At 47.4% G+C, this 11,833-nt stretch overlaps 1 protein-coding gene across 1 annotated transcript; it reads right to left on the bottom strand.

Moving 5' to 3' along the window:
* Positions 1 to 1,295: 1,295 nt before the first annotated feature.
* On the bottom strand, positions 1,296 to 10,511 carry TBXT (T-box transcription factor T). Its single transcript, XM_040599451.1, has 8 exons — positions 10,171 to 10,511; positions 9,738 to 10,002; positions 9,018 to 9,152; positions 8,207 to 8,268; positions 8,051 to 8,112; positions 6,931 to 7,107; positions 5,210 to 5,342; positions 1,296 to 3,364 (listed from the first exon to the last, which is right to left on the bottom strand). The coding sequence occupies exons 1-8, from the start codon at positions 10,374 to 10,376 to the stop codon at positions 3,097 to 3,099; spliced, it is 1,308 nt and encodes a 435-aa protein (XP_040455385.1). The 5' UTR covers positions 10,377 to 10,511; the 3' UTR covers positions 1,296 to 3,096.
* Between the last annotated feature and the right edge of the window lie 1,322 nt (positions 10,512 to 11,833).

Raw genomic sequence — 11,833 nt, 5'->3', positions numbered from 1 at the left:
CTCAGAAATCTTTTCATAGCAATGAGTTTATTTTAATGGTAATCTGCTTTTGCCTGAAGACCTAAAACGAGTATGAAAGTACTGACCAGCAGAGAAGCTACCCACATGACACTGCCAAGGTTGCTCACCAGGCAACGACAACCTCTTTCAGGACCCAGAGTTCAGCTCCCAGGTTAGTATCACATGGTCTTCCAGGCATCGAAAAGTTCCCACTGGCTTTAAGTTCACCTCAAAACAGTGTTATGGAGGCCTCCAAGGCCGCATGTCAAGCTATAGCAGGAGAGGGGCACCAGGCTCCTCCTCACATAGCCAGAGGGCTCCAGATACAGGCAGGTAGTTCATCCAGACCAGCTAAATCTTATAAGCTGATAAATAGCCCCAGGTATTTTTGCCCACATAGACATAGCAATTGTTTCTTCAGTACAAGTTGTGCAAGAACCTGAGAAACCCCTGACCTCTGTGCTGGGCAGCAGCTGTGGACTGTCTTCCTTTGGAGCAAAAACAGCCCCACCGTGGGCTGCCTGCCAGGGGCCATGCAAAGGGACATCTTGCAGCCTTGGAGCTAGCACCTCTCTCACACTTTACACCCCTCTTTCCATTTCACTGCACGGCTGATGGATCACCCTCTTTCCTCCAACGTGTCTGCTTTGAGGGCATAGCTCTGAGGCAAAGGATAAAGTCAGCTCCCTCCACAACACGAGCTGGGCTCCCCCACTGACACTATCAGCTCCCAGAAGTGACATTTGCGTGCTCAGCTATGTGCACAGTCACTGTAGTGCTAGATCAGTCTGCAACAGACTCCTTCAATATATCAGAGTATACCAGGCAGCAGTTAGGCATTTATTACTGGGGTCATTATTCAGAAGCTCATTTGAAAAATCTGGTTATCAGGGTAGAACACAGCAGCTGCCAGGCTTGCATCCAGCACCAGCATTTATCCTACAAATCGGTCACTGTGGGAAAAGAGCTTTCACCCAACACCTCTGACCACGGGTCAGTCAAGGATTTACTGACAGGAGGGAGAAACAAAGAGGGGCAGGAAAAGGGGGAGAAGCAGATGAGGAGAATGTAGCATCTCAATAGATATTTTAAGTTCTTCATGACTAAATGATCATTGATCTGGTTATGAAGAACTCTCTGACCCTTCACCCACGTCCGGAAGCCACCGCGCAGCAGGAACCATTTGTGAAACCGCCCTGTGGAAGGACAACATACTGTAGGTTTGATATGTCTGATGTGCATTTGTTCCACCTTTCACACCGCTCCCCACAAACTGAAAGTTAAGCATGAAGTTTATTTAAGAATCTTTACTCTTTGTTTTTCAATTTAAATTATACTTCCAAAATACAAGTAAAAAAACCACCTCACAATGAAATACGTTGCTAATTTCTACAAAATAGTCTAAATAATAATGCACTTACATCATTTACACAATTTACCTTCACAATAAAATAGGAGCGTTTAGATCAGTATTTACATATTGACAGAGAACACGGTCGTGCAGCCATTTGCTTCTGGTGCCGTCTCCCACCGGAGTACCGCCAGGAGACTGCAGCCTGCAGTCACACACAAATCCTTCCGCACGGACAAAGCCCTGCCAGAGTCTTTCCAGGTGCAGGGACCTGCCCATAGGGTGCCAAAGAGACCAAAATGGTGGCAAAAATTTGCTTTTTCATCTTAAAGCTGCCACCGTAGCACGTGAGCACACAGAGTTATTTAAGGAATTCCCTGATACAGAATTTTGCTTCACTGTATTAGGCACTTCACTATAAAAGTTATTTATTATGGCTTATGCAAAACAATTCACTTTCCTCTGGGCATGTACTCACCGGAGTCAGTGGGAGAAAGAGACATGTCTGAGGGCACACTTCGGGCCAACGTTTTGGGTTAGCCTCATCAGAAATTTAGATCACATTACTTGATAACAGTCCTGACAGAAGTATTTTATCAAGCCCTGATCTTTCCAGCAAGTTAAGGCATCAGTGTATTTTAAAGCTTAGCATATCTGCAGTTTTCCCCAGAATTATTGGCAACTAGGACTTTCCCCCTTACAGTAAGTTAACTACTTAATATCCACGCTGTTCAATGTACCATTGGGTGACATATCCCACATATGATTGTCTTAAAAGAGTACACTGTAGGTTGAGGGATTATTTTCTACATGTTAAGATATGTAAATAAGTTGTAATTTACCAGATAATAAATATAGTTCAACAGAGTACAATATTGAAATAAAATAAATTAGAATGATTCTCCAGGTGTTGAACTCCCTCCCTTAAGGCCTGAGCCAGAGACCATAAAACCAAACAAAACCGATGTTTTTTCAGTGGCTCAAAGAGGTTTTGGATAGGGCTCCTAAATTAGACAGTGGCTGTCTGAAATGAGGTGTTTAGCTAAGCTGACAGGTACTTGAAATCTATGCGATCAAACAGCAAAACTTACCTCTAAAAGGAATCTTTTGGGTGAAACAATTTAGGCCAAACATTAATACTGCGTTTATTAAGAAGAATATAGTTCTGGCAGATTGTCTCAACATTAATTCAGCAGCAAGGAAATAAGCATACAGTTAAGAACGCAACGTATTTGTGAGGCAAATACGTGTTAGTGCACATGATTTTCCAAAAACTTCACTCCTCAGCTACATTTGTGCATATTTCAGAATGCTTCTAACTAGACAGTTAATAAAAGTCTTCTCATGACTATAGCTAAGTTTGCCATTAAAAAAAAATCAACTGAAAACCAGTTAGGAGTAACTTACTCAAGAACGACGCCAAACCTCAGGTCCAAATACATCAAACACTGAGAAATTTGGAATCTAAGTAAAAATCTTAAAAATTAGGTCTACCAAACTTAAAGAAAAAAAAAGATTAAAAGCAGTGAATCTGCTCTCAGAATTGCACGCTCACCAGGTTTGTAAACACTACATGAAGTCAATGATGTTCACTATAAGAGGTATAACATAGACGCTTTATGCAAAGCGGTGCAGATGCTTTGTCTGTAATTTACTTCATGTCTCCTTTTTTCTCTTCCTTGAGGATTAAGCATTTAAAGTAATTCAGTAGCTAAAAAGTCTGTCTTATAGGAAAAGGTCTGGGTTTACATGGAAGGAGGGGTGACAGGCGTCCACGTGGATGCTAGCCTGGCGTGTGCAGAGGCATCATACTGGCTGTCGGGCAGGTCCGTGGGTGCCCCGCCGTCGTACAGGGGGGAGGCGGAGGAGGCAGCAGTGACGGGGTGCGGAAGGGCAGTGTAGTGCACTGGAGAGCCACGTAAAAACTGGGAGCTCAGGCCATTGGACATCCCGCTTGGCTGAGACACCGGTGTGATGGTGCTGTTACTCACAGACCACAAGTTAGGATACTGGCTGAAAGAGGGAAAGCGATAGAACAAGTTACTATAGTGACCCTAGCGCTGCTGGCAGTTGCTCAGGTCAGAACACAGCTCCAAGGCTGGGTCCATTTGCTGGAGACAGGGAATTTCTTTAGTATGTTCCCAGCCACTGTGAGGCAGGAAGGAACCCTGGGCAGGATTTGTACTCATGGCACGTCACCAATAAACCTAACCTCCCTGTTCTCCAACAGCAGGTTCCAGCGCTAGGTATTACCAGCGGATTTTGAGCCAAGCTGAGGAATGAACAGGCTGGCTGAAAAACAGGGAGGTTTGAGAGCTGATCCTAGGCCGTGCCATGCCCTTGCCTCAGGGGGAAGGCACATGGTGGGGGAGGTTGGACACCACAGCTGCTGGACCTAGGCAGGTTTAAATCTGTTGCCATGGGCCTGCCAGAGCCCTAATCCCTCTTGGGTCCCTCTGTAGTCAGAGGGACAGGTGCCTCCAGACAGCAGTTCAGCCCTCCCTGTTCATCATCTCATGTTAGGAGGGGAAGAGCCAGACTGATGGCTGCAGATTGCAGATACTACAGAAACGACTGCTTGAAAGGAAGAAAAGCCTTGTGAGGACAGCCTCCACACTCTCTCACCTCTGAGTATGTATATGCACACACGTATGTATAGATATACATATGAATTACAAGAAACAAGGTGATTCAAGAGAAACACTATGAAAAAAGTTCAGTCCTGCTGTATAATACGACACAGCATTTTCTACCTATTTATCTCAAGCAGTTTAACAAGATAAATATTATTCTTACTTTACAGATAGGGGTTTAGACAAAAGGGGTGGGAGAAATGCCTTCCTTGAGGACCCACAGTTCCAGCTCTAATGGTTTTATCTACTGCACAACTCAGCGCAGCAACTGAAACTCAATGGACTTTGCAACTTTCCAAGTATAAATCCTGTGAGTCAGACACAGAAGTGCTAGGATGACTTGTTTGCTTCATTAACACATGTTCAGGACTAAAACTTATGTTCAGTAATACAGTTATCTTATACCAGGTAGTAGTGCATACTCTGATTAACAACAAAGTGTCCATGTGCATGGTTCAAATAAAAATCCTTTCTGCAAATGGAGTTGTAGGTCTGAATTGCTGAGAAAGATGCCTAAACCTCAGCCCTCTGTGGTTAATAGCAAAGATTTTACCACCTTATCTGTATCTCTTCGATTTTTTTGAAGTTTAGCTCTAAGGGACTGACTGAAAGCTAAATCTCTGCTAAAGGATTCAAAAGTTTAATTAAGATAATAAGGAAAAAAAGGAGAAAGATACATTTATATGATCACAAAATGGGAAAGACTTTCACCATGTGTATAATCCCATGATACGCTGGTTTGTGTGGCAAATACTTAAGTAAAGAATTACTGCCCCAACCACTTGCTCTCCACACTATGGTTCACTGCCCCTTCATTAGTAGAACAGGGGTTTGTGGAGATGGCTGGGAGAGCAGTGACCAGCTAAAATGAAACAGACCAAAAATAAACTTTTTAACCATCATTTTGCTTAAAAGAGATGAAACTTAAAAAAGCATACTAAAATTCAATGGATATTTAAGTGATTTGCAATCTTTAATCTATCAAATATTGCTGTCACAAGTATCTACATTTCCAAAACCAAACCACAAAACCCATAGTTTTTATCTGTTTCTTCAATGTCTTCCTTGAGAGCAATCCTTCTCAGTGCCCTCCCCAGATAGCTAATGATTCACACATGGTCATAAGGATTTCCAATTTGCTGGTGACTTTACTCCTATTTCAGCCTTTTCTTTCTACGAAGTATCAATAGATCAGTTTGAGGGCTGCTGAGGGATGGACTCCTACCTGGAGCTGGTAGATGTGCCAGTGCTGTGACTCATGGGCAGCATCGTCGTGTGTGTGGGAACTCCTAGAGAAGACCAGTTGTCATGGGACTGCAGCATGGACAGGCAGGCAGAGGAGTTATCGGCATAGGCTGCTAAAAAAAGCAAGCAAGCACTTAAAACACACTAGAACCAAACCAAATAACGATTTTGTATTCAAATGCAATGTATAACTTCAAACCTCCCTCCTCCACTACTGCCTTGCAAAAAACCAAATAAAATTACATACACACACACAGAAAAATGAAGTCAGCTACCAGCTGTGTCAGGCTTACACTTCCACTGGCATTGCCCCTGCTGACGTGTTGTTTTGCTCAACTTACAACCGCAAAGTCTTATTTCTATGTAGGATCTATGGCTAAAAGCTGTCTTCAAACCACCTGCTAATTCAGCCCATGATTCCCAGTTTGGTCAGTGGGAAGAGGCGAGCTCCTTACCTACGCTGTCCCAAGGCACCTTTTTATCTCCATCATCTACATTGGCAGTAGCAGCCTGGCAGCCCTGAATAGTGCGCATATCACTGGATCACACATCCCAGTTTTGAGCTGAGCATGCCACCATGGGCTTTGAAGTCTGCCTTAGGCACCATCAGGAGTGACTGGACTGGGGCTTAAGCTACTTGGCTTGTGACCAAAACTGGCCAGCCAACACAGCAAAGGCATTAGGAAGCTATAAAGGGAATCCTATACAGCCATCCATAGTGAGAAAGAAGTTGCTGTGGCAGCTGGCTGAGGGACAAAGAGGTTCCTTGCTGAGGACTAGGAAGCAAGAAGGAACACCAGAGCCGTTCTGTTCATTTATGCTGTTTCAAGTCACAAAACTTGTATAACATTTCCAAGATGCAAGCCCACAGAGATCTAGTTAAATGAACTACAAAGCTACATACAAGATTGGTCAGGCTGCATCTAGAAGCTGGTGTATTACTTAAAAAAAAATAATATTTTGAATTGTGAAGTGGGAACCTTCAATATCCATACAGACTGAAAGGCAAAAATTGTTAACAGGCCTTTGCCAGAAGAAAGAAAGAACCCCCCCCACACACACACAAAAAATCATTGTTAAAAATGCCCTTCTCTGCCTTAAGTACCTATGGCTGAAGGCACTTAGTCTTAAGCTATCTGGCTATTTCTGAGCACAACTTTTAAACTGGTCTGCAGTTTATTCAGCTCTGTATTGTTTCTGTATATCTAGTTGTGACACTCACTGAGAACAACCTTAACGTACTGATGTTAACTTAGGCAAGTAAAGCTGACAGAATCAGGCCCTCAATTATTATGTGTTAATAACAAGTGACACTAACAGAACCAGACATATGCTTCTTCATTTCATTGTATTACCTCTAACTAATGATTAAAATCCTCATTTTCAAACTTAAAAAAGTCAAAGTAAGCTTAAGCTCACTGGTTACAAGAATTCAAGAGCACAAGACAAAGCCAGAACCACATAATCCAACAGATTAGCACAAAACAGTTTTACACACCCTCAGGTTTTCCATCATAAAGAGACTGGGGAGACATACTCATCAGCCCTATGTCTTTGCAATGCTGGCCCCAAGTGCTCTGTGCCAACTGAGTTAGGTGGTGACCTCAATTTCTGTGTCATCGCTTGAGATGCCCACTGCTCAAAGCTCGCATCCCTCTGCTCATTTCCCATCTTTTTACAGAGCTGCAACATCAGACTTACTTGGCGAGTTGTTTCTATGGGTGTAGGGGTTGGGGTAGGGGGCAGGACGGTGGTTCCTCAGCGATGAGTACCTTTCACAGCTGTGAGCAGGGGAGAGCGACAGGGGGGCTCCAAACTGAGGGTGAGGATTGGCAGGTGGGCACAGAGTCCCAGTCCCAGGGATAAGCCAACTACCTACTGTGAGGAAGCAAGAGGTTTGTAAGGTGGGTATGTAATGCAGCCAGGCAGGGAAAGAATCACAGCAACCAGATAAATAATTGATCAGCGAGGACACACTCACTCGGGAAAGGAAACAGTTTCCACATGGCTGAAAAATCTGGATCTTTACAACTTTCATAAGAGATCTTATGAAGGAAAATTAGACAACAGCTTATAAGAAGCCCCCTGTTAAGCTAACGCTATTTTTTAAATCATTGTTGAATTACAATCACAGCAAGGAAACACTGAAATGATTAAACCCTCCCTTACATAGGTAGTGTGTGCTCAGTAATTGCTAGCGTAATCTTCAGTTTTAAATTGCTCTTTGGGGGTCTCAATCTATACCAAAGTTCTAAGGTTTCTCAGAATGCTAAGAAGAACTCTTAAAAATTAGGCATCTTCACTGAAACAAAGCAATTCCTACTGCAACTCAACTTCCCACCTTTATAGGCTGCAGACATTTAGCAAGAATCTGTTAAAACAGAAATCATTAGAACACTAATTATTTTTACCAATCTGAAAAAGTTTTTTAAGCGGTTGCCCCTAATTTTCTTAGAGTACTTAAAACGTAAGTACCATTTCAGCAATTTTCTGAAATTAACTTTTGCCTCCGTATCTATATGAATATTGCTGCCCTCGCATACAAAAGGCAGCTGTCTTTTTAGACACGAAGGTAACTGCAAGATTCTATTAAAGGATTTTGAATGTAATGCAGAAATCTTAACCATACGCGCACATATATCATAATACTTATACAATCATAAACCTGCACGAACCACAACCATGAGGATTGGTAATGTTATTCCCCCTATGAACTAACAAGCCAGCCAGCAAACTCTGCTCTCCAAGTTCTGCTTAACTTAACGGATAAGATAGAAGAAATCAAAGTTATCTCCACGATGCAAAATGAAAGGAAACGTACGCTGCGAATACCCAGACTGCTGGTTGTCTCCCACTTCCTCCATCATGTCTTTGTGATCACTTCTGTAAGAGAAAACGTGCCGTCTTAGTTAAGAATCTGCTTTTACAGACCTATGTAAAAAAATGCACACTTTAGAATTGAGTTAAGGGCTCTCACCTTTCTTTTGCATCAAGAAATGCCTTTGCAAACGGATTGTATTTAATTTTTAAAGCTGTGATCTAAAAACAACAACAAATACCTTTATTTGCAAGTATAACCATTCATTACCATACAGATACTAGGATTTGAATTAGGACTAGCCAATGAAGTTAGTGGAATCACAGATTTTTGAAGAAAGAAGATTAGGCCCATAACACCAACCTATGGACATCAATTAAACAGCCCCTAAGGTCTGAGCTGTTAGCAGAGGGCTAGGAATTAGTCCCTTGGTCAAATTCTAAGAGACTGAATTGTCTGCATTTATTGATCAGCTAAGGAAACAGCTAAGAAAGGTAGTACACTGAAGAGTTACAAAAACCTTCACATTTCAAGCCAGAGCAGAATGGCCATTAAAAAAAGGTAAATCTCAAAAAACTGGTAATTTACAGACTCATTAAACATAAATGTGCATTTCGGCTAACAGAGAAAGGCCAGCGCTGAAAGTGGCATGTCCAGTTATTTCATTGTGTAGCCGAAAACGACAGCTGTATTTCTTACCATACTTGTTTGCCCCACAGAATCTTTTAAGAATTACTCTCCTGCAATCAATTTGCAGTACGTAAGGAGACAAACAGCACTCAGATCTTTGTGCTATTGTACACCCATAGGTCTTTCACATATATTCAATTCTTTTTTCACATTTAGCTTCAAACAAAGCACAGCAAGAACTGACAAATGTGAAGCGAGATCCATTATTTTGCTCTGTAACATGCGCTTTGCCACTTGAAACCTGCTGGTACTCGGATCCTTCCCTCCCCGCCGTGCATACCTCTTCGTTCTGGTAGGCTGTCACGGCTATAAACTGGGTCTCCGGGAAGGAATGGCTGGTGATCATCCGCTGCGGGCCACCCACTCGCACTATATGGATCCTTGGCTCATACTTGTGCAGAGAGTTCAACATAATCTGTGAGCAAAGGGACAGAGCAGGTAAGCAGTGCTAGAGTGGCGGCAGGCACCGGCAGGCACAGCGAGCACTCAGGTTGTAGAGTATCTAATGATCCATCTTTCCAGCAGAGAAGAAAGAGCCAACAGGTACGAATAAACCCTAAAAAGCAGAGTTGCAAGAAAAAGAAGGGAACATTGCAGTCAGGCACCCCGACTTTTTGCCCAGTTATCCTCATCCCTGTTACCTGACAGGGTGGCTTGCATAGTCCGCAAACACGCTGGCGATGAAGAGCCAGAAGGATGCAGCCTACTACACTGCAGATTCGGACCAGGCAGGGATTTTAAAGCAGAAAGTCAAATTATCAAGGCACCCAGCCCCAGCGGAAAGACCAGCTCTGCTGAAAGCATGCGGGGGGTGGGAGGACGGGACACGAGGACTCACCCCACGCCGGCGCGTTTGCTAACAGCGCACGGACGAGCATTACGGAGGGAGCGAGCGAGCGGTGGCCCGGCAGGACCCCGGGACGGGAGGGACGGGTCGGTCCGGCCCCGCCGAGCGAGGCCAGGTGGCGAGGGCGGCGCAGGTCCCGGTGCCGGTGCTTACCTGCCCGCCGCCGTTGAGCTTGTTGGTGAGCTTGACTTTGCTGAAGGAGACGGGCGCCTTCATCCAGTGCGCGCCGAAGTTCGGCGAGTCGGGGTGGATGTAGACGCAGCTGGGCGCCTGCGGCTCCGGCTTCCCGCCCGGCACCCACTCCCCGTTCACGTACTTCCAGCGGTGCCCGTCGGCCGCCACGAAGTCCAGCAGGAAGGAGTACATGGCGTTGGGGTCCAGCCCCGACACGCTCACCTTCAGCACCGGGAACATCCTCCTGCGGGGCGACACGGCGGCGCGAGGCACGGCGGGGGGCAGCCCCCGCCCCCCGGGCTCAGCCGGGCTGTGCCGCCGCCCGCCCCCCCGCCGCCGGGGACACCCCCACCCCCCGCCGGAGGCTGTGCGCGGGGGCGGCGGGAGGGCGCGGGGCCGGCGGCACCCCTACCTGCCGTTCTTGGTGACGATCATCTCGTTGGTGAGCTCCTTGAAGCGCAGCCACAGGTCGTTGTCCTCCAGCGCCACCCGCAGCTCCCGCTCCGTGGGGTCGCCCTTCTCGCTGCCCGCCTGCAGCTCGCTCTCCACGGCGCTCAGCAGGTGGTCCACGCGGTACTGCGGGGGCTTGCCCGCGCCCTCCGCGCCCGGGGAGCTCATCCCGGCCCCACGCCCGCCTGGCGGGCCGGCGCCCTGCAGAGCCCCGAGCGGCGGGGCCGGCGCTGGCTCCGCTCGACCTGCGCGGCCCCCAGCGAGCGGCAGCGGGGAAGCGGCCGCTGTTATACCCCGCCATAAACACCCCCCCGGTGACATCACAGTGCCGGCGGGGGGGCCCCGCTGATTGGCGGGCGGCCGCTTTGATCCCCCCGGCCGGCCTTTCCGATTGGCTGCCCGCGGCCATATCACAACGGTGCCCGGGGAAGCCTGTGATGTTAATTGCGGCCCGCTGGATTAAACGCGGCTATTTTATGTAAATCTGCCCCCAAATGTTTGCACCTCTATCAAAGCCGCCGGGGCCGGGGCTCCGGTAGCCGCGGAGGAAATGGCCCATCTCGGCAACAGCCCCATAACCTGCGTGCGGCACCCTCCCGCCGCACTCGCCAGCGGGGCCACCGCCGCCCGCCGCGGCGAGCCCCCGGGTCTGCTTTGGGGAGACACCCCCGCCGCGGATCCAGAGTTAGGGAAAGAACGGGAAGCCCACCGCAGGCTGTGCGCAGCGCCCCCCCCCCCCCCCCCCCCGCCCCGCTTCCCAGGCTGCCCGGACGCAAGCCGTGGCGCTTCAGCTGCAGTGAAGGTTGCAGTCAGCAACCACGGCCCTTGCTGCAAAATTGAACCACAAAGCTAAAATCGCCCTGCAGAGCAGCTGGCACAGTGATGCCCCCCACCCACCCCACCCGCGCCACCTGGTCCCCAGCTTGCAGCGGGCGCAAGAGCCCGCCCGTGAGACAAGGCGCGGACCTGGCCTCCCACCGCCCGTGCAGGCAGCCGAGATGCTCGGACCACGACGGTTTCGAGCCATCCCACCTAAATATATATAATATATATATATATATATAAAGTCTAAAAATCAGATCGATGGTTACGAGCCACCCCACCCAAACAAAGCCACCCCATCTCCTAAACCCCGGGCCGACAGCTAAAGGCTTCGTTCCATACAACAAGGAGAAAGCCCCACCAGTTTCTGCGGGCAGGAGTGGAGCCTGAGCCTCACGGGTGGGACTTTGCAACGGGCTGAGTTTCTTTTCCAGTTGTCTGGGGCAAAAGCGAGGCTGAGGAGAGGGAGAGGAGGGCTGGGCTGAAACTCTCCCGCCCGCCGGTGGTTTAATAGTTTGCATTCTCCGGGGCTGCGACGGTCTGTGGTGTGAGGGAAACAGTTTATTACCTTTCCGTGAGAATCCCTGGATAGAGGGCGAGGGGGAGAGAGGTGACAATGAGCAGGAAATAGTTCAACGGGGTCTCTTTAAACAATAACAAGTTCTTTAAACGGGAGCAAAGGAGAGGGGGGAAAGGAGCGCTGCGGTGTAAAAGTGAGGGTTGCTTTTAAAACAAGCATCTCCTCTTCTCCAAAGAACCAGCTTCATCGCTGCCCGGATTTTTAAGATTTTAGGAGAAGGTGC

The sequence above is a fragment of the Falco naumanni genome, chromosome 6 (genome assembly GCF_017639655.2).
Source record: "Falco naumanni isolate bFalNau1 chromosome 6, bFalNau1.pat, whole genome shotgun sequence".
Taxonomy (NCBI): Eukaryota; Metazoa; Chordata; class Aves; order Falconiformes; family Falconidae; genus Falco; species Falco naumanni.
The sequence above is the reverse complement of the archived record's forward strand: the minus strand, read 5'-3'. Positions and strand labels throughout refer to the sequence as shown.

Bases quoted from the DNA above. Each gene is read 5' to 3' on its own strand.
- TBXT (XM_040599451.1), bottom strand. From the start codon at position 10,376: ATGAGCTCCCCGGGCGCGGAGGGCGCGGGCAAGCCCCCGCAGTACCGC. The intron at 7,108-8,050 runs GTACGTTTCCTT...GCTTCCTCACAG, and splicing joins GCAGTCTGGGTATTCGCAGC to TAGGTAGTTGGCTTATCCCT. The intron at 5,343-6,930 runs GTAAGTCTGATG...TGCTTTTTTTAG, and splicing joins CCATAGAAACAACTCGCCAA to CAGCCTATGCCGATAACTCC.